Source organism: Mycteria americana, chromosome 5 (genome assembly GCF_035582795.1).
Source record: "Mycteria americana isolate JAX WOST 10 ecotype Jacksonville Zoo and Gardens chromosome 5, USCA_MyAme_1.0, whole genome shotgun sequence".
NCBI classification, from domain to species: Eukaryota; Metazoa; Chordata; class Aves; order Ciconiiformes; family Ciconiidae; genus Mycteria; species Mycteria americana.
In genome coordinates this window covers 48,573,870-48,596,838 of record NC_134369.1, presented here as the reverse complement: position 1 = coordinate 48,596,838, position 22,969 = coordinate 48,573,870, and the positions used below count along the sequence as shown (strand labels likewise).

General features: G+C 42.9%; 1 protein-coding gene across 3 annotated transcripts in view; it reads right to left on the bottom strand.

Annotated features, from left to right (window-relative positions):
* The window catches only part of ESRRB (estrogen related receptor beta), a 134,519-nt gene that overhangs the window by 75,519 nt on the left and 36,031 nt on the right, over nucleotides 1–22,969 (bottom strand). For 2 of the 3 annotated variants that reach the window (XM_075503298.1, XM_075503300.1), the window contains exon 1: nucleotides 13,371–13,460. The exons of the other annotated variant lie outside the window; for it this stretch is intronic. In XM_075503298.1, coding sequence (XP_075359413.1) covers nucleotides 13,371–13,420 — 50 coding nt within the window. In that variant the 5' untranslated portion in view covers nucleotides 13,421–13,460. Of the gene's footprint in view, nucleotides 1–13,370; nucleotides 13,461–22,969 lie in introns of those variants that run through there. 3 annotated transcript variants of the gene reach the window in all.

Genomic DNA, 22,969 nt, shown 5'->3' with positions numbered 1-22,969 from the left:
TCCACATGCTGGAATGCTTCTTTGGAGTCCTGCTTTACTCACCTCTGCTGTGTTTTTATCCCAATAATATTCTTTGCAACTTCAGCGAGTTCACACCTCACCTCCTCTCACACCTCATTTGGCATTTTGTCCTCTGTGCATTTTAGCAATGCATCAAACTGCTCCCCAATTACCACTATGTAGCCTTCTCCAACATACTCCGAATTATTCCCAAAGGGCTGAAAGAATCATTTCATGCATTAGAAGCACGAAACCTGAACTCTGAAAGAAGCAGCCGGTGATCTGAAGCACTAACAGCACCTGGCAGAGTTTTACAGAAGGGAAATCACTAGTTTCTGCCCTTCCCATACAAAGCTTTACTCCCTCTCCCCCGCCCCTCCACTTCAATATGATTTCTTATATTAGTTCCAGGTATATCTTCCTCTCCTGTGATGCTGAGCTGAATGGCCTAATATTAATCTTGTGCCAGTTTTACATTGGTGTATCCCATCTGATTTTCACAGTTACTTGTCATTTACACAAGTAAAAATGACAGCAGATTCAGATCCAAAGTACCTTAGAAGACAGTTTGAAAAAGCCAAGTTCCCAAACACGCTCGAAGCTTGTAGATGGTTTCTTCATCTTGTGGCTTCTGCTTGTCTAGTTTCCCATATAAATTCTTAACACCAGCCTCTTCCTTCAACAACAGTGACAGCATTTCATGGTTGTTAGTTGCTCTCAGAAGATGAAGTAACCTGACATAAATTACCTACGGCTGCGAGTGAAACAGAACCTGTTAGCACAGTAGTCACTCCTAAAAGGCAGCAAGTACTGACTACATTATTACAGGCAGAAGGTTTTCTATCACAGTAGAAGTCATTTTAATATGGCATCCTCCTCAAAGATTTTCCTTTACGGCTATTAAAGGTTTTTTCCCTGGCTCAATAGTCCACATCATGAACAGTGTCAAATCTTTATCCTAACTCTCACATTGGTGATGTACCAAAGATACAGTGAGACCATACAGATCTCATTCTCCCAGAAGAAACCAGAAGCAATGAGGATTGAGGACAGGGGTCAAAATAACGGCAACCCCCAAATGAATGGAAAATCTGTTAAATCTGCATGTAATTGTTGCTCGCTGCTATTCATTTATCCTGTTAAGAACCCTGATAAACCAGCTACTGACTAAGAAAAAGATAAAGAGGATATTTGAAACAAATACTTCTACATATTCATCCTATTGTGATGTGGACAAGCTATACTCTAGACTAGATGAGAAATTTCTGTATCTCCCAATGAGACACAATAGAGGCTTTTGATGAACCAATTGCGAATTGAAGACAACACACCTGTCATTCTTAACTCAGGCTGCAAGAGCCCAGCAATTCAGATCCCAACGACACAGTTATACTCCCAGCTGTCAATCACCTAAACAAGTGACATCAAGATACACTGCCAGGGAACCAGGTAGGGAATACTTCTCTTCCACATAGGTTTAACCTAAATGTACCTAAAATTTCTATCTGTTACTTTATTAGGAAGAGACTGACAAACTAGACAGAGTTTTAAGACATCATAAAATGATTGGGTAAACTCAAGCGTGAGGAAAAAAAACTCAAGGGACACAACATGAGGGCATGAACTGAAACATAGTAGGGTCTGTCTGAACATTAGGAAACTCTTTTTCACTGTGAGGGTGACTGAGCACTTGCAGAGGTTGCCCAGAGAAGTCGTGGAGTCTCCCGTCTTGGAGATATTCAAAAGCCGTCTGGACATGGTCGTGCGCAACTGGCTCTAGGTGGCCCTGCTTGAGCAGGGGGTTTGGACCAGACGACCTCCAGAGGTCCCTTCCAACCTCAGCCATTCTACAATTCTGTGAGAAAGCAAGAGATTGCTTTATTTAGGAAACAGTGTGTAAATACACAAAAGATGCACTCATAAAGACAGTTATGTATTTCTCAAAGACTTCATGAAACTCATATGGGAAACACTAAGGTTTCTCTTTTTCCTCATCAAGCTTCTTTGCCATGAGGTCTCCACAGACAGTGGAATCTCTCTTCAGGGGATGCGGTGACAGCATCCAAACATATACTAGTAAGATGCAGAAGGGAGAGTGCAGGGTAGGACCTGTCAGGGATGACAGAGAGCCTCCCTGGAGGCTCCACGAGGACCATAAACATGGAAACTCTCTCTTAATGCAGTAATGAGAGCACTGCCAAGATGTCCAGGAGAAACCCGCATGTACTTTTCAGAGGACAAAGTAATTCGAATGTTTCCAAAGAGCTGGCCTGTGAAAAGAAAGATGCGGTGGCTGCTCTCTAGGCAGGCCCTGCAGCCCCTTTCAGAGCAGCGAGGTGCCTGCCGCACTGTCGGTGGAGCCCTGCAGATGGCTGCAGAGTTCTTCCAGCTCCTACCTGTGCTGGAGCAATGGGCAGGTGGAGGCAAAGCCACTGGCCAGTCCCCCACTGAAGGAAGCAAAACTATTCTCCTTTCAAAAGAAGGACACTTGTGTCTATGCTGCCTTTATTTGTACCCAATTCTAACAGCCAGTCGCCTGCAGGCTCAATATCACTGTCTTTAACCTCCCAAAGATCCTGCGTTTGCAAGTTTTCCTACAACGACAGCTGAAAGACAGAGATGCTGTGGCTCTTAAGCGTGACAGCAAACTCCTCTTAAAGGAGGAGAATTTGTCACTCAAGATGCTTTTCTCACCAAGGCTTTGTAGCCCTAAGAAGCTCTTATGGAGCAGATACTTGAAAAGATTTATCCATTCTTCCTCTTGCCCATGGCAGCCATATCCTCTTCTTCCCTTCCCCAGACCTCCACCTAACTGTGCTGAACGGCTGTCTGGTGCAGAAGAGCAGCCTTCTTCCTATATATACCCCATGTCAGGCTCAAGCACTGTCCCTGAAACAAGCCACCTTTGTCCCCCAGCTTCCCTTAAACTCTAGCTTTAGCTCTGAACCCTTTTTAAAAAAACTGAGATCTCCATCACTCTGGATGCCCTCATTCCCCCAAAGGTATGTCTCCCACTTCCTTCTCCCCCTCTCCGGTGTTACACAGCACACGTATGCAGGGACAGGGTCAGGTTTTGCATCACAAAATTTTAGGTGCAAATCCTTCCTCTGTCTCAAGGTGATCATGAGTTTTTCTGTGCCCACCTTCTATCAGTTACACGCTCCGAGTGCAGGATATCCTGATGTCTGTACAGGCCTCTCCCCACCATAGGCACGCTGACACTCGATGGAATTCAGTGCCCAAGTCACATCGCCTTCCTTGAAAATGCCAGCTGCAGTAAGGTAGCATGAACCGTTCCTTTATGTTATGTATTTACCTGGACCCTTTTCAATCTACATGTCTGAATCAAATAAATTATCTCCCAAGAGGGAGTCAAGAACTTATAATAGACACCAGCCGCCCAACCTCTTTTAATCCATCCCATATTAGACTCGTTAGTCATCAGGATAACAATCCTATTTGCAAATCAGCTACCTTTATCAGATAACCAACAGGACCTAGTACAATATCTATTAGTCCAACAACATCACAACCAAGATATATAACTGCTTCTGTACAAAAACCTTTCTTCTAATCCTTCTTAAACTCAACAAGACTGATTGGTTTTTATTATTCATGAATTAATTTTTAACTCTTGGTCCAACAGGGGAATTGAATCTATAATATTTTTCAGAGACTGAAGCAAAGTAATAGTAATCTGAAAAAGCAGACCAGCCAAAAGCAGGTATTTCTTCTTTCAATCAACAATTAAAGGGGCTGGGGAGCTGCATCTCTTTTTCCTTAAGCACCTGAGGGGAAAATTCTAAGGAAAATTAGTGTATTGAAACATGTATAAATACCACATCCCTATACTGTGAGAGCTTTTACTTTTTGTTTCATAATTATGTTATTTGAAAAAGGCTGTGGAATTAAATTTTTTCATATTTTTAAAAATAAGTCCATGTTAGAATAGGAACTCAAGAGGGGAAATTTCAACAGAGACAGTCTGTATTATTAGAGAAGTAACGATCACGGGCAGTGATTAGGGCTGATAGAATCCTCTGCAATGACAGTCCCCTAGCTGTAATTGCTAGAAGAAAAGGAACTGCTCTGTTAAAAAAAAAAAAAAAAAACAAACCAAAACCAACCAACCAACCAAAAAAAACCTCAAACCCCCCACACACACTTCTAAAAGAATAAAAACAGAATGGTCAGAAACACTGTAGGTGTTGAAATAAAAAAAAACAGATATCTCATCGTCAAATAACTTTCTAAGCAAGGGGTTTCATAAGGGGAAGCACACTATATTTTGTGCCTTCCAAAACCAAAATCACATTAAAAAGAAAAAAAAGAAATAAAAGTTTCCAAAATAATCAAAAATTAAACAAAAAGAAAAAATAAATTCCTAACAACTGACTTTTCTTGCTATGAGCCCAGCTTTATCTGGACAATGTTATAGCTGGATCTATGTTCCGCACACCATTTTTCAAATTCCTCTCTGATATTTTATTTAAAGAAAATCTCTGTTCCTCTTTAAAAATCACAAATTCCGATACGCATTGATTTATAAACAGAAGATCTAAGTGCAGTTGTTTAGTAGCACCTAACCCTATATAACCAATAATTATATATGTTCCAAGAGAAACACCAGTTATTTTAAGCACAAATGTTACATATTTGTACAGCATTCAACATTTATAGAACACCTTCTATGCAAGGCTATCAACAGATTTACAAACTTTAATTAACAAAGTCTCGGAACAACCTTGTGATGAAGACAGACACACCTGTCATTTTTTTTATACATTTATACATGCATACACACATAGAAATACACAACCATAAGCAGACAGGTTTGCATATGCATACAAAGAGACATTGTATAGATAACTGTTTAAGTGAAGCAGTACACTATGCAGTAGCAAATGAACATGTGGTTATATATAAAATTATATATGTAATATACATATGCATTCTGTTAATTTATATTATGTGCACATGTATTTAAAAATAAATGTGTATACACACACCCTGATACACATCCATCCATGCACTTACAGATCTCTGTGTGCAAGAAAACTGTTTCTCTCATACTTTGACTCATTCTAGTCCTCGACGGCGTGCTTGGTGCCACTACGCAACTTGTATCAATTATTCCGAAGGAGACACATCTGGCATCATCTATGTAAAGTAATACATATATGGACACATCGATACACTTAACCATCATTTTCAAAAGGTCATATTTGCTACAATCCATTAAAGCAAAAAGAACCGACAATAAGTAAAGTCAACACCCTCCACGAAGCCCAAGCACCGAAATGCAAGTTCCCGTGTTGGGATTTCCTTGGGATGTTGGGATTTCCTTACTTTAAAGTAAGTCTCAATTGTATCAGACAGCTGTGGCCCCCTCCCTGCCCAGTCCCTGGTTAGGCTGCATTGCAGGCTGCATGCACATCATCACTTGGAAGTCGCTGCTTAATACAGTTAGGTGTACGGAGAGCCTTGATCCAGCCGGGTACCTTTGCACTACTGATAAATCTGATAACAAAAACTGCCTACTAAAGAGTGTCAGGCAACAGGCACCAACGTTTTTAGTTTCATAGGATAATGTTTTCAGTATCTCCCTGTACCCCCTTAGTCTACAAAAATGACCAAAAAAACTTCATCAACAGAGATACAAAAACTACAAAAAAACTGAATTAAACTCTTAGAGATAAAAGTAGAAGCAACATCATGTATGTCTGAAAAGGAGGTGAAGGACTGAATTTGTGTTTTCTAAGGAATTAAATCGCTCTTCTTCCTCTACAGCACTTTCTGAACTGTTAAAACTAAATAGCAATCACATGCCATAGACGTTCCAGAAACAAAGAAAAATAAAACGACAGCAACGCCTCAAAATTGCTGTATAAATCAAAGATTGTTTTAAAAAATAAAAAGCAAAGTATGAAGAAAATGTACACATTGAAAATGCATATTGGCTAATTCTGGTTATGTGCACCAAAAAGAATTCTAAACCAAATCCCTGAAATCAGTAACACCCTACGTTCTGCACTGCTATGTTGCCACGTCTGTGAAAAACTCATCTAGGTAAGTATAATTTCTTAAATCAGGAAACAAATGATATGTTTGAGAATAAGAAACTTGTGAGATTGACTTAATAAAACCAAAAACACCACAGAAGACTTTAGAAGAATAAAATCTGTTGAAAAATAATTCTTTAGCGTCCTTATTTTCTGTTGTTTAATTTTTTAATATATAAAATGGTGTAAATCTCAGTGAGAAATTTGGTTTGTAATCGTTCATGTCAGCACATTTAAAAAAAATGTACTTGTGGCAACTGATGGAAAATCATATTTCTGTCTTATTTTCACCCAAGTGCTTACACATTCTTAAAATGATCATCTCCATATGCAAAATCATAACAGGAGAATTGAACATTTTTTTAAAGCTGTTCTTTTGACCTTTCTCTTGAGTAAAAGGACAGCAAGACAATACAAACTCACCAGCATTGTTCACAGTGACGGCTCCATCGCCGGAGATTGAGGGCCATTATTACTAAAGGGAACTTTAAAGTGCCAGGAGAAAAAGGGGGGAAAATTAGAAAATAACACTTCTAAATATGCCGTATGTACAAAAAGCCTTTCAGAACAGTAGACACAGAGCAACAAGAAATCTTCATCTAAAAACAGCTGCAGTAAAACACAGACAATCAATTCAAAACAAAAGGTGCTATGAGAAATTGTCTCCTGTTATGCAGGATACTCTAAGCTGGAGGTCCCACTTCCATCACCCACATTATAGGCTATTCTAATTCAAGAAAAATATATGACCCTTAAAATACATGGTAAATCCAACACAATTTCCGGGAATGGAAAAGGAAAATCTGGACTGAAGGCAGGGGTTCTCATCAAAGACTCTTACCCTACCAAGAAGAAACTAGAATAGGCTTCCTTTTCCTTCCAAGCCTTCAACAGGATGCAATATTTGTGAGATGTGCTCATAGTCATGACAAAAATTGTATGAAAACAGACCCCCCTCTCTACATTTAAACTATTTCCTTTCACAAACACAAAAATGCAAGAATAAATAAAACTGTCCAAAACAAGAACAGTCCTATCACAAATTTTATTGCAATTTAAGTCCTACCTTAAAAACAAAAACAAATAAGATACAATATTCACATGAAAAAGCAAAGTAGCCCTCTTTGCTTCCTATGCACACATAAGTTTGTGACTTTATGAACAGATTCTGTGTTGTTTCCTTATGGATCAGGAATATTCTTTGTAGGATGACAAAGTCATCCTAAGGGTGACTAGACCGAGATTTGCCAAGATCCCACAAAACGAACAAGATTTCTTACATATTTATTCCTCCCCCATTCAGAAAGGGAGTGCAAGAAAATTCCAGCTCAGCAGGGACACAGAGCCATCGCAGGTTGTGTGATAACAGCTTGCCACCTGCTTTTCGCAAGTTGTCTTTGCGAAGTGCAAGGGGCACTGAATAGTAACGTTGCCTGTGGTGATAGGAATGCACTGAACAGCTCAGTATGCAAAAGCACTTACTGGTACACAGTGCTCTTCACAAAGGGCATTGCAGAATGCTTTCCAGGCTGTGTCAGAAGTGCTAGGAGAGGAAATATTAGTGCCTGTGTCGCAGGAGGAACATAAGCACTTGCCATCACAATAAAAGAAGGTATAAGCAAATACAGGTACAATGCTGTTCATAGCAAAAAAAAAAGGGGGGGGGGGGGAGGGGGGGAAGACAGGAAACTTAGCAGCAGTCAGACTAGAAGGAGCATTTCTTTGCAAGAATAGCAAGGGTTAACAGTGGCATACAAGCTCCAGTCCAGTCAAGATAGGGTCAAATGATGTGCAGTGAAAGTTTCAAGTCCTCAATCCCCCAGAGCTTGTTTGCTAATTACATTTGCAATTACAAACATGACAAATATATTATTATACAGTGCGTTCCACCTTGAGCAGGCATGTTTCTCCTCACGGACAGTCACTGCCAGCAGCCAGACTCTCAAGCACTGGAAGAATCAAAGTGCACTGTACTCCAGCTGCAAGGATCATTTTGTGGGCATCTCTATTGCTCTGAAGAGACAGGGCAAAGCTTTAGAGAGAGGCAGCACAGCAAGGATGGAAACAAATGGAGAGAATAAGTTACTACAATTTAATTCCTAAGAAGTAAAACTCACCAGGTCAATAGGTATTACTAATAAATAATACTAAATTATGTTGTGTTCCCGATGACAGGCACAAAGCACTTTACACATGCAAGCTACATAGAGATGACTACTCAAATGCAGCCAATACCAGAAAGGCAGAAAGAAATCAAGATTTTCCTATTTTCAGCAAGGTCACCATAGCCGAGTACTGCTAATATCTTCTTTGTTAAGTCCCTTCACTAAACAAACAACCATCTGATTCATAGTTTGCCGTAGAAGCTCTGATCTTTCCTTTTTTTCCCCCCCAGTTTCTATAGCAGCATTACCTAGGAACCTCACTGCTGGGTACCGGACAGATGCTAAATTTACTTGCTCACACTGCGCAAACTAAAAATTCTGTTGTGCTCCCTGGCTGTAAAGTTACCATCAGTAGCTCCATGGAATAAAGAACAGGTCTGACTGGGAAGAATTTCCTAGTCTGTGCAATCTACAGTGGAATCGTTGATGTGCAACACTAGCTGCCGCTATGACCCCCAACTCCTAAACCAGGGAGTGCAAGTTAGAAGGAGAAGTTGGGGAAAGGATTTTGGCTTTTATATCCAAGCTTTGTCACCATCTTTTTCTACTTTTACTATTTCTTTGCTTAATTAAATATCTTTTAGACATTTTACACTCTTTGGAGAAATTCCACCATGCTCCCAACAGAACCTGTAAAGTTCATCTAGTCTCGGGTTTAAACCCTTTACATTCTCCCTTCTTCCATTCCCTAAGAGAGTTTGTATCCTTTGAGCCCTGGAAAATTTGGTAAAGAGACCACTGACACAATGCATAATACTTCTTATTGAACTAAAATTACTTGAAGAATACAGGTATTTTCAAATGACATGAAATTCTGAGCACTAGTAACAGCGCAGAAACGGAGCTGGGGAATAACAGCGGAAAGGGCACGGAGAGTAGAGCAACGTTCTCTCGGAGAGGAAGAAAACGGGATGCGAAATCTCTGTCACAGCAACTTTCTCTGATGCAATCTCTCCAAAGTCTTTCCCCTCTCAGGCTAAATGCAATATTTATTGATTACTTCAAATCAATACAATGAAAAAAAATCCTATTTTTTTAATATATTGATCTTTCCATATTTCTCAATAATTGATAATGATTAGATCATCTTTACTTTTACAAGTGGAATTGGAAGAGGAGGGAAAAGTTAATACAAATACTTTAAAGGTACCAGTTTCCTCATCAGCCTTCTGCTCAATAAGCTTAGTGTACTGAGACCCCATTCTATGATGGGAACCTCATCAGGAACCCAGTAACTAGGCCATTTCCCTTACAGAGGTTTTTCAATTTATTCTGTCAATGAAACAAACAACTCCCTCCCCATTCTCCCCAATTAACAACTCCTCCCTATCCCAGACTTGCAGAGATACTCAGAGCAGACAGTTGCATTCAGCTTCTCTGACTCAGATTTCCTCCCATTCACGGAACATGGAGATTTCCAGTAACCTCTGAAAATCAAGACACATTTCCTCAGTCTGCGCGTTACAGTCAGTGACAACAACTTTGTTAATTCTCTGTCACAGGGTCTGGAATTCGTTCTTTCATTGACTTTAAATTCCAATGTTATACCTTTCCGTCTCTCTATCAAATATATCACTTAATCCTTTTGACTTTTTCCTTCTGTTCATAAAATAATTTTCATTTTTATCAGATCAATGACTCATGTGTCTTTCTTGTACATCAGAGGAAACAGTGTAAGAGACATAGCATCTGGCAGGCTGCCCTCATTTGCCAATGATTTTTATTTTCCCTACATGATGGTTCCTTGGTCAGTTTCTGTCTGTCACGTAGAATATTAATTAGAAACAGAGATGGCAATTTTGTAGTCTTATCAACATTTCTAGTGGCAACTATAACTAGGCAGAAAAAAATTCTCTGGGATGCGGAAGTTAATACGGAAAAGTAAAAATGCCGTATTTCACTCTCCTTTGAAACCGCCTTAGGTTTGCATATGAGAGACATGCAACACCAATATTCAGTGTGACCATACATATGTATGTCCATATTCCTACACATAAATATTTATAGATGCACATATGTGCTCGTGTGTGAATATAATCACATCTTCTATATGTCAGAGTGTACATTTGTGGTGTCTGCACACGCATTCCCTTCCCGCTGTACTGCAGACAGACGTTGTCAGTACAGTGTAACTAATGTATTCTCGCCATATGCCCTCACCTGAGACACAAACTGCAGGTACGAATCACTGTCGTCGTTAGTTTCCCAATTCGAACTCATACAAAAGCTTCTTCCTTGGAGCTGCATCACCTACCCCAGGAATAATTCTCCCAAAGGTCAGTACCAAAAGGTAGTAAGCGGTTGCTAAAGAGTGGATTCCTACACAAGAAATGAAATACATACGCTGCCTTAGGACACATGCACAGAGGGTCAAAATTAGGAAGAAGCATTTTCTTACTCTCCTGGCAAGATCCTGCACTGAGGGAAACACACAACCCGCTGATCAGAACTTCCGCAGGTTCCTGGTGTAATCGCTCAGATCAACACATGCAGGCAAAGAAAAGGGAACTTTTACTGCTTGGGGAAGACAACTCCAAAACCTGAAGAGTGGGATTCGGAACAATTAATTCCTTTGCTTAGTTTTTGTTCAGACTTTTTTTGGGTCTGATTGTTACAAAAATTAAGTTCTCCTTAAACTCCAAGGTGAAGGAAGTCACCTCTTCCCACCATTGCCTTGTTCATTCTCTCTCAATAATTGCGAGGTGAAATACAGTTTCCAGGTAACTGTATGGATCACGTATTGAGTGACCACATCCACTTCTCTTCCTACATTCTATTCTTCCTCCTATTTTTTCCTGGAGCTTAACAAGTAACTAAACAAGAAGAGGCAGTTTGCAGTATTTTTAAGTTCACTCCCAATTTAAGCTTTAATTTGATGAAAATCACTATCCACATAATTAAAAGCAGTATTTTTTTTAAAAAAAAAAGGAAAATAACTGTTAAAATCTTTTCAATGGCTAACAGTCAGAAGAGTAAATCAGTACAATAAGGATAATATGCTCACACAGCTAGGTAGCGATACAGGCACAAATGCAATACCTGTGTTTACATTATATGTTCACAATATAACTGTGTTACACTGGGAGAAAAAAAATGGCTAAAGGAATATATATTGGGCCAACTTTCATCCTTAGCTACAGCAATGCAATCTGAAATCTAACCTGAACAAAACCAGAATGTAAATCAAATCAGTACCTGACACACTGCACATATACCTTTAAATACACTGTATTTTTAAAGCTTCTCACATCTTTTCCTTCTCTCAATAACTTTTTCCAGACTTAGCCATACTTCCCTGCATCGTTGTACTCCTTTAATTTAAAAAAAAAAAAAGAAAAAAAAAGAGATTGAAAAATAGAGGTTGAGATGTTTTAAATGATATTTCTCTGTCTCTCTCCCCCAACCTCAACAATGTTAAAGAGAAGGTTGGCTGGCACACAGAACCAAGCCAAGCACTTCTTAAACAGAGAGCTCTCCAACAGTTTCTCATCTCAAAAAGCAGCACTCTCTGTCTACTGTAAAGCCGTAGGGGCTCAGTGGCACTTCCCCCAGGGCCACCTTCATCTGTCTACTCAGCGGCCAAAGAGTTGTGAATATGGGTAAGGTGCACTTGATGTTATTGAGAGCTGACTGAGAGCCCATGGAAAAGTAAACCGGGTGAACAGTAATACAACATGGAGATTACTTCTTACTATTTTCATGTTGTTTGAGTTCCTTTTCTCAATTCCAAAAGTAGAAAAAATAAAAGGAAAAAGTTAAAAGACAATATAGTAAGTGATGAAGATCTAGCTTTTGATTGTGGCATTTTGTTCTTTTTTTTTTTTTAAATGAAGGTAAATGCACTTTCTATTTTTGCCTTAATATTAGAAGACTCCCAGTGGCATACAGAATACATTTCCCTTAAGAAACTGTTTGTTTATTTTTAATTCAAAATGGAGCAGCCACAAGTGAAGCACCAGTGGGGAAAAGAAAATCACATGGGTTAGATTATTAATTTCTATTAACAATACTAAGTCTCATTTTAATGAAACTGCTGGAAGCAGGGGATTAAAGGAAGAAGTAATGAGTGTAAGGACAGATGGAATATCAGGAAACAAGAGACAGAAATGCAGATAAAAGACAGCTGTAATGAGGAAAGAGGAGTAAGTATCATTGTGGGGTTTTTGTTTGGTTTTAATTGTTTTAATTTTACTAAATACGATGTGTTCTTAAAACAAAAGCAATGAAACAGGCAAAATTACTTCACTCCCACCTCTGATGACACCACAGAACCTGCGTAGGTGACACACGGATTAACATGCAAACACACAAAAGGGGACTCTGCTCAGGGTGAGATTTATCGGAGAGGAGAAATGCATTTAAAATTAATTGCTCCGGTCAGCTGGATGCAAACGCTGAGAAGATTTTGCCTTGTTTCCTAACTTCCCCAAAAGGATGAAACCAGATTTAACATGCTAAAGTGATTTTAAACACAGCATTACCAGGCACAGCCCACTTCGGAATACAAAGAGCAGTAGCAGGTGCTAAGGTATCAGCCACTGGTCCCAGCTCGGGATGTCTGCTTGCCAGCCCTCCGACTCACTCCACTCTCTCCCCAGGCAGGCTATCCAAACAGTAAGCTGTGGGAAACTAAATTTCCATAGGGCATTTCAGGTGAAAACCGGACTTTTTTAATAAAAGACAGTGCTTTAATAGATCTACTTTGTGTAATGTTATGTGCACATCTCTTTATAGACCTAGTAATTCATCTAATAAAAATCCTAGCACAGACGGAAAGTAAAACTGCGCAGAAAGGACTGCCAGCGCTCACTGTTAGCTGCCTGTTCCTAGGAGATGAAGCATTAGAGGGAGAAGTTACAAGGCAAGAAAGAAACAGACCAACGCACCGACCCCCCAAGCGCTCCTCCGCTGACTCTGCCGCACCTGCCCGCGCGGAGGTGCGCATCGCCCTGCCCGCCGCCGGCCGCTCAGAGACAGCCGGCACACGCGGTGCCCCGCGGGGCGGGAGGCAGGCGGCTCTGCGGCGGGGAGTCAGCGGGACTGCGGGGTCGCTGCCCCGTCCCACCCGCAGCGGGACGCAGCGCCGGTCCCAGCCCGCCCCCGGCCCGCCCGGTCCCGGCGCAGCACGGCACGGCACACTCACTGGTTGTGGTAGCCGAGCGGGTCGGAGATGCACAGCTCGGAAATGTCCATCAGTCCAGTTTGAGCATTCCCGGTTGGAGGAGAACAAAAAGGAAAAGAAAGACAGAAAAAAAGGAAAGAAAGAAAGAAAGAAAGAAAGAAAGAAAAAAAACACGAGAGAGCAACTGAACTGCAGCGGGCAGGGAGGGCGGGGAGCCCCGGGAAGGGGAGCCGGCCCGAGCCCACCGGCGGGGCAGAGGCGGCGGGGCGGGCGGCGGGGAGGCAGCACCGCGCCGCGCCGCTCCGCTCCCGCACCCGCGTGCGGACACACTGGCGGCGGCAGGAGGCGGGCGGCGGGCGGCGCGCAGGACACGGCCACGGGGGATTTCGCCGCCCCGAGCCCCGCTGTAGCTTTAACGCCGGGAGACGGATGGAGACGGCAGGGCGGCTATTGGCTCCCGCGCAGGGGCTGGGCTTGGAGCGCGGCTGGGGGAGGCACGGCCGGGGGGGCCGCCGGACCCGGCACCGGCACCGCAGCGCGCCCGGCGGCACCCCGCAGCCCCAGCCGCGGCAGGCGCCGCGCTCCCCCCGGGCAGGCGGCGGGGCGTCCCGGGCCGCGGCCGGAGGAGTTGGGGCCGCGTGGCCCCGGCCCCGGGAGGTGCAGTGCGGGCCGCTGGCACTGCTGACCCTGGCACTGCAGCTGGGGCGACGGGGCCGCCGGCAGCGCGGGTGACACGAAATCGCAGCTCCAGCCCGGTCCCACCGCGGGAATGATCGCAGCGGCAGCGCACGCTCCCCTTGCCCTTACCCACTGATCTGTCACTCGTGGGCACCGGCGGTAGAGTTTAGGGTTAAGCACAGCCTTGAGGTGAAGGGTGCCCCATGGACTACTTACAGCTGCTCGCGCCCCGCACGGGCATGCCGGCGGGCCTCTGTCCACCCAGACAGCAGTCCACATGCACCGCACAACGCACTAGTGTGCCACTTTGTACGTGCATGTCACAGGCACCGTTACAGGCAAACATGACTCCACATACACGCACTTTGTGCACACGCACAGACCCATGTCTCACACTGACACAGCCTGATCACTGTTCTCAGACATCTGCTTTCCCATACACACACAAACTCTTGAATACACGTGTGCAGGAAAGTGCCCAGCTTTTGAAACCACACTGGAATAAATCCTGGCGCATGAGATCAGAATCAGATGTTCAGGACAACAGCGTATATTCCCAGGCACACAAACCATAGATGTAGACCCTCAGAAGTCTTCACAAACATCAAAAGTGGCACACATAAGTAGCCTGATGAAAGACACATTTTCAAAGCTCTGCATACGTCCTGGCTGCTGTTAAAGTCAGTGTGCTTTCACAATCCCCGCACTCATTTTCACACTCATACAATTCCACTGCATATTTACAGCAACGTACCAATACCTATCTGAAGTTCCCCCTCCAGATAAGCACGTGAGCCTCTCAGGCACATGCCTAGCACACAGTCTTTCACTGAAAGCCTGGCTTACATAGAGGTGCCCTACAGGGTCTGTTTGTCCCTTGCTACCTACTCTCCACCTTCCAAACTGCACTCATGCAAACTTCACTTGTCTCTCTCCTATGCTTCTACTTCATGTTTAGATGTCCAATATATATATAATATATATAAATAACCTTAACCTAACCTTAAGCTCAAATATATAAAAATAACCTTAACAGACAGACAAGAACCAGAGGCCTTTTTAAAAGGAAAATACACACAAACACACCTGGATAAAAGCTTCATTCTCTTATGCCAGGCAAACCAAAAGAAAAAAATAGGAGCTAAAAGGATATGTCTTAATATAAACCCCAGAATGTAATTTGAGGCAAGGGTGTACAACACCGGGAGAAGCAAAGAGCAGACTAGAGCTTTTCAGATGAGGGGGCCGATACAGCATAGAAGAAAATGCAGTGTGGTTCAGCTATAAACATGGCAATAAGCACTAACTAAATTAGGCTAAAACTTTTCATACAATCAGTATTTGTAGAAACTTGAGAATATTAAAAAAAGAGGAATAGCCAAATTCACAGCCAGTGTAAACCATCCTTGCTTTACTGAAGTCTATCAGTGCAACTTCCTCACTACCTCCTCTACCAGAGATCTTAACAAATGCCATACAAACTAATGGTATGCCCTAGCATGTCCCCAGGCCATGTGGGGACAAGCTGTGTGATTCGGATCAACTATCCTTAAGACAGGACAGCCTAAGGATGTCAAAACAGGTCTTTTATGGTGAAAGGTACATATGAAGATGGCACAGAAAACAGGTTAGTTTAGAAAATGGGAGTCAGAGAGAAGACTCATCCACAGTTTTAAGACTACAACAGAATCTGATTACCTGAATGTTGCAGGTGACACAATTCAGATTATACATCTTTCCAGGAAGCAGAATTAATACAAATGGAACATATACACACATACCTTTGTACACCTAAGTGATATATCAGCCCAGCAGAAACTCTAAGATGCTTTAAATGTTAAAGGGACAGAAGAAAGGAGCTTTAGGGCATAAGCATTAGTAGGGTCCAAGACTGTAAGCAAGGAATCTCACCGACCACATCGGAGCACACCTGGCCCAAGCAGAGGCAAGAAGGACAAAACCAGCACTGGTGCGTTTCCACAGAAATCTGAGGTCAGAGAGGGACTCAGTGATGACCTAGCTGCCCCATGAAGAAGATTCTTGACACACAGTAGCAAGAGAGGCTGGGAGGAGGCACACAGGGTCAGGGCCTGGGCAGGCTACAACAGTTCAAGAGCAATCAGGGTGTTTACAGTGAGCTGATTTTGACAGAAAGCAATTTTCTCCAGAAAGATGCTCCCTGGCTGGATCTTGACTGTGCAGAGATTAGCTCTGGTGTGGGCTCTCAGTGAGTGGGAGACCACAGTGGGTCTCCCGCCTGGCAGGCAGGCCCTGCTCTCCCAATAGCAGATGTTTTAATTTTGCACTTTAACTTTTATCCAGGCCGAGGTGAGGCAAGCAGGGAGCCATGTGATCACCTGGCACAAGGTCCACAGGGCCAAATGAACTAATATAAACAGTACAATGGTGGGTTTGTACTCTGGAAATGGGCTGCTGCTGACAGAGGACTGCCTGGGCAAGGTGGGTATTTACAGAGTGGTGCAGAAATGTAACATTAATCTCTTCTGACCCAGTGCAAATGGACAAATGGAGCTTCCCCCTGCCTTGAGAGTAGCTGTGCAGAGGCCTAGCTCTTCCTTTCTGAGAAGGATAGAAGGGAATAGTTTCTGCTGGCTGGGCCTGACCTGCCAACCTGAATTCACCAAGAAAGAGGACGGGAGTCTTGTCAGCTGATTTTGGAACTTCAGGAGGCTTCACCTTCTTTTGCAAACCCCTCTGCACGCAACACTTGCTGAGCTCTTCTCACAGCTTTAGCCAATTTCTCTTCCCCCCAAAGAATAAAGAAGGAAACACTGATCTCAACATGGCCATCCTTCTGATACGTGTGCGTTTTAAAAAAGTACCAGGACAAGGTTAGAAAGGACTGTAAGATTAAGCTGGCAGATCTGGAAGCCAAAAACCTCAGTTTGGGTAAATACACGGCAGAACTGCATATGCAACAGCAGCACTAGCTTGCCCTGTGAGCACAGCCTTTGCCATCCTGACCGAATCCTGCCCTGGAACTGCTGCTCTCTCCCTGCGGGAGGGGCAGGAACAGTCCTGGCCACCCAGTCTGTGGCCTCTGAGCAGAGCATACCTACAGGTGCTCTAGTAAGTGCTACCCCTTGGGATAACTTTCATAAGACAGCCTCTGGCTTTTGAGGTCACCAGTTCTCCTCACACCTGGTTCAAATACAGAGCAATGACTTTCCATCAATGGTAGCCTCAGACAGAGCACAATCGGAGTGCTATCGGCTGATGGAGCTATCAGCAGTATCAGTTCTTTGAGACATGCAGTCCCCTTCCCCAGAAATAATGCAAGAATTGCGAAGACATGTCTCTACTTTTGCTGGCTCTTCCATGAGATGACAGATCGAGACTTTCCCCCCATCCTTTAATGACTAATCTTGTTTTGATAGATTATTTTTTTACTCTTTTTTTTTAACTTCTATCATGGAATAATGATCAACTTTCCAGCAAGCTGACTGGCTGACAGAAATTTCATTTGGTCTGATATAGGAGTAACCTGCAAATCATGCCAAACAAACTTGATCTCACTTGTTGATAAGGCTAGTTTTTTGTGAATAAGGAAAATGCAGCAGAGGGAGAGGTCTAGTTACTTTGGGGGGTTTGGGATTTTTTGCCCTTTTATGAAGGCCCTATTATTGTATTCTCACAAGGAAGTCAGTGAAGTGGTATCTGCACAGGGCAAAAAACATACATAATAATTAGGAGACCTAAGCTGGGCAGAACAGACTTGTGTACACACATTCTTATCTTGTCTACTGGGGAAAGAGGAGTTCAATGACAAGAGACCTTTCCCAGCCCCTGTCTCATTTAAGGAATTAACAGTTACACAGGGGTCATTGTGATGAATTTAGAAGACAACGCTTTCACACTTTTGAGGCCAATAGTACTGCTTGGACTTCACACAAGTCACTGTGTTGCATGCCCTGATCCCTTTGCTTTGCAAGGCTCGTAACCCTGGAGAGAAACTTAGGTCCCTTGAGCACAGGTCCCTGATCTCTGGTAGGCTTTCACCACTCCCACATATATCCCTTTCCACAGCAAACACCTATCCCAGATACAGACTCTATCCATGAGGGCAAAACAACCTTCTTTATTTTGGGCTCTATTCTATTTTTCCTTACTACACCCAAACAAAACAGTTTGCTCTCCCCACCAAAGACAATGTCTTGTTTTCTACCAAACTCCAATAGATTTTTTTTTCCCCCAAAAAAACCCCTAATTGGTCTTACGAACAATATACTTCATCTAAAAGGTATCACCACCATTACATCAACATCTATGTAAGCAGGAAATAGTTTTCACATTGTAATTTTTAAATAACTGCCCATCTGAACATCCTTAGACATGCTTCAAGCATTACCTAGTCTTTAAAACATCTGTGTTATAATTCTCAACCTATAGACTGCCAAATCATATCATAAAGAGGTTATGTGGCTTGCCCCAGATCAATCTGAGCAAATCTGTAGCAGAGCAAAAGTCTGAATACAAGTGTCTCAACCCTTACTGTCCTGCTTTGAATGAGAATTCTCTGTCCCAAAAATGTGACCTTTCATTAAGTTCTGTGCTTGGATACAACAGTGTTAGGAGCCCTAAGATAAGATAAACATAGTCCCTACATTGTCAATGAAAAGTCAAGACTTTCTTTTAATAATCTCTATTTTTGTAGGCCCAATGCTGGTTTGTGTCCTTCTACACCTGCTTTTGTCTTTGCAGTGTTAATAGCAGGACTTTTATTTCCAGAGCAGAACATGTTCCTGCTGACATCTTAGATGAAAGTGCACACGCAGACACACACACGCACAAAGACAAACCAGGCAAAGCCATACAAACTTTTGTAGAATTCAAAACAGCCCATCAGAGTAAGAGGCAGGAGCAGAGTATTTTACCAAATGGGAAAGAATAAAGACAATGGGAAGAGAGATATTGTTTTCCAGATTTTGGAAGAGCTTGTAATAAGAAACATACAGAGAGGCAGGAGAGGAAATTATATAGCTGGGATTATGCCTTCTGCTCTCTCTTGCATCATCAGTTAGCTGGGATATTTGATAGGAACTTCTGTCCTCCTTGCCCAGAAATACTGCGGTGTATCTACTTTCATGTTTTGTCAATCTACTTCTTAGTCAGTCTTTGCCTAACTCTTGTTTAGCTAAGCAGACAGAAATGTTCCTCAAAAAAGACAGGTAATTACAGGTAGATGGATTTCGTAGACTTAGAAGACTTCAATGGAGTCTGTGAGGAGAGCTGTGATCTGGCTCCAAATTTTGACCTGTTGCTGATCTGTTTCCCGTGATGTATTACACTAACCCTCAGATGGGCCACTGTGGTTGGGCAGAACGTGACCAAGACATTAACTGGAAAGTGATTTTACTCACAGACAGCGACACATCATTTACTAGCACACTCACTGCTATTTCCCGTCCTCTTTCTAAATTGCCGCAAAGCAGAAATGAATCCTTCCCCATCCATGATCCCAGGTGTCCACAGAGCAGTAGCTAGGCTATTTGCTCAGCTACCAGGAGGAAGGAGGGAACACAAGGCATCAAGGAATCTTGGAAATACCTCTGCTTAGCTGTTTCCAATCCTCCAGCACAGAGGTATCACAAGCATGGCTTTCCCAGTATGGTGGTTCATCCTGTCAGATGGGACATAAAGTCAAACAGCATCTTTTCACCTTTAGCTTTCCTACCTCAGCACACTAGCTTCAAGTCTTGTATTGCAAAAGGCCAAGGAGGGAGATCAGAAGAACGGTGGATGCTTGTTAATTCCTCTAATTTGGGGAGATGATTTGCTGCTTCTCTCTCCAAGCCCATGCACTCCAAGCCTATGCATTCTAATCACCTCAGGACCCTAATATTCATAGTACCAGCTTACTCACTGAACTGATCAAAAGAAATATCTGTCTTGTCAGGAGAAATAACAGTTACTTACTGCTATGCTGCAAGCAAAGAATTGAAACATTTTCGGCATGTGCATTGATAATGCCAAGTGTCTCAACCCAGAAAAGGAGTGGGGCTTAAAGAACCAAAATGCTTCAGAGTTACTGCTGTTAGAGAGCATGCCCACTGAAGGCTAGGCAATGGAGATGGAGCATAGTTTTTCCAAGTCTGTGATGGAAACAGGAACTTAAACACATACAAGGTAATTTATTTCCCAGCAACAGCAATGAGGTGGCTGCAGTGGCCCAGACTTTACAGTTTGAATACTAGGACGTGACAAAGAACAGTGGGTAAGTGTGCAATTTCCTCTTAGTTTGGTTCTCCGAGTAGGTAACAGAGTCCTTTTGGAAAGTGACATAGGCAGTTATAAAGAAGCAAAGCAGTGAAAGGACTTTTCCATCCAGGGTATAAGGGATGAAGACCTTCCTTACCGTGCAGGAGCCTCCATCTGGCCTCATCTGGGCACAGTCAATAGAAGGCTATTGACTTCACCAGGTCAGCCAGGCCAAATACAGAGGAGCTCACTGACAGTGGATCTATGCCGAAGTATTTAACAGTGAGATGAACCTGCAGGTCTCAAGTGACCTTAGGAAACCTGAGGCATGACAGTCTGGAAAAAGCAGAGATGATCAGATGATCAGGACTGCTCTCCTGGTCACCTTCTCCAGCCTCAGAATATTCCAGTTTCTAACAGTAAGGGCCTACAGGTTTTGGCTACAGCCAGACATGACAGAGACTGGCTTCCACCTGATACGCTGTATCAGCAGCACAACAACTGCAAGTCTCCTCTGCTCTGGATCTCCAAACAGCTTGGTTAAGTACACGACCATTTTGAAGATTTGTTCTGTACTAACTCTAGCATTTGAACAACAATACAGATTTTTTTTCACAACTCCCTCTTGAGTTTATTTTCTACTTGGACTACATTTGTTTCACTTTCTGGACAAGAGCAAATTGGTGTGACAGCTTTGCCAACAAACCCTATCCCAAGCTTCTAACATACTTTTAACTTCTGAGTTCCATCAACTGTATCTCATTCAGACACCTGCAGTAAAACACATTAGGAAATTGCTGCCCTGTCTACAAGTCATTAACATTCAAACACTATTCCTACAGAGCATGAATGATCATGGGTTTGCGGTACTTTTTCAAACAAGAAATGGAAAAAGAACAAGAGAAACAATCCGTGCCTATACCACAAAACATCACTTAGAAGAGGCAGGGCAACTCAGGACCATATAAACATGTGTGATTTAGCTACACAATATATGCACATACAGTATCAAGAGGGTAGCCAATCACAAGGAGACAGATGCTGGTTACCAGAAAAAAAGCTTTTGTACGCAAAGGAAGGGAGAAGCCCCACTAGCTCAGTCCTACTTCTGTTATGCAGCCCTGTGTACTCCAAAAGATGGCAATCTCTCTCATGTGTGGAAGTACAAGTCCCTGAATGTCTTTGAAAAGGTCTTATTGCCGTGACTTCCGAATCTTTAAGTTTCTCAGAGATCCAGGCACAGAGGCAGTTGTGGGCAGCGGTAAAGCCTTCTCCTGATGGACCTGAACATGCGTCACCGGATTTCAGCAAAAATGCCTTCATCCTTCAAAGTCGCGTGTTGCCAGCTTCGCCGTTCCTGTGGCAGCATTAGAAAAATATTACTTTTCAGTATCATTGTTAAGGCAAACTCAAATCTCAGTCCCATGTGGTCTGAGGGTGACTTTGGTGCTGCAGCCTCCTAGCAACAGGTCCCCTTGGTCTCCACAGTGCTTACAAAGGAAAATCCAGTTTTGGGCTTTTGCTCATCTCTTGAACACCTTTATTTTAGTGATGATCAAAGACTACCGATGCCTCCACTCTTTACTCCTGTGTTGAACATACCAATCTTCCATTAAATATTTAGTCAGCTGAACTCAGTAGTGCTCAACTCATCTTTTAGACCTTGCCCCTCAACATTTGGCAGTATTTCGTAAGTCATGTGGTCAGCAACTCAGCAAAGGGTAGGCTTTTATGACATAACTTCCAGAAGTTGTTGCTACCAGGTTCGTCCTGGGAACCATACAGCCTGGGGACAGCACTTCTCCATGTTAAACTCACTGCTTTTTCAGAGTACTAAGAAGTTAGACAGAAGCAGGACAGAAAGAAGATGGTAGGAGAGAAAGACTGTCACTGTTTCAGATACAGAGGTCTGCCAAACACCCAATGACATGGCACCCAGGAGGGCCCCGCCTTGCTTCTGAGGGAGAAGGTACCAGGCAAGAGTACCTTGAGAGACCACTTTGTTTCCAGGGGCTCACTTCACAAGGAGAGTCATTAAACTGATCAGTGAAGCAGGATGGTTAAAGCAAACAAAAAATGTGGGTCATTAGCCTTGATTAGCCAGCAATCATTTGGGTTGAATCAGCCCATTTGGCATTATAACCATAGGCATGGCAGCTGCATTCCACCCAGCTAGACTAGTGCCTCTTCCAAAGGCACTATGGGGGACTGTCATTGGCCTGCAACACAACACAAGGCTGTGCTAGTACGCATCACATAGCACTGTAAGGATGTTCAAAACATGCCTTGCGTGTCCTACTGCCCAGCAGGTACGTTCTGCCTGTGGAGGCAGTACTAATACTTGCAGAAATACAGAATACTTCTGCATAGACAAACCTAGATGACACCCATCAGATGAGCAATAAATATCTCCAGGGGTTGCACTAGGATACAAACCACGCCTTTAGATTTGACTATACACTTGCTATGTAAGGACCACTTTTTTTTTTTTTTTTTTTTTAGCTACTACAGTTCATATATACGAAGTACAAGAGCACCAACATAAGCCCTAAATATTTGGCAAGCTGTCACATGCCCATTAATGAGATGCTGCAGGTCAGCAGAACAGACAAGTGAGAGCCTGCACTCCTCACTTATGTTCCCAAACTTTTACCTGCACACTGTGGGGCGAAGGATAAGCACTCAGATGTCTCAGTTATTAACTCTCCCAACAGTAAAACATA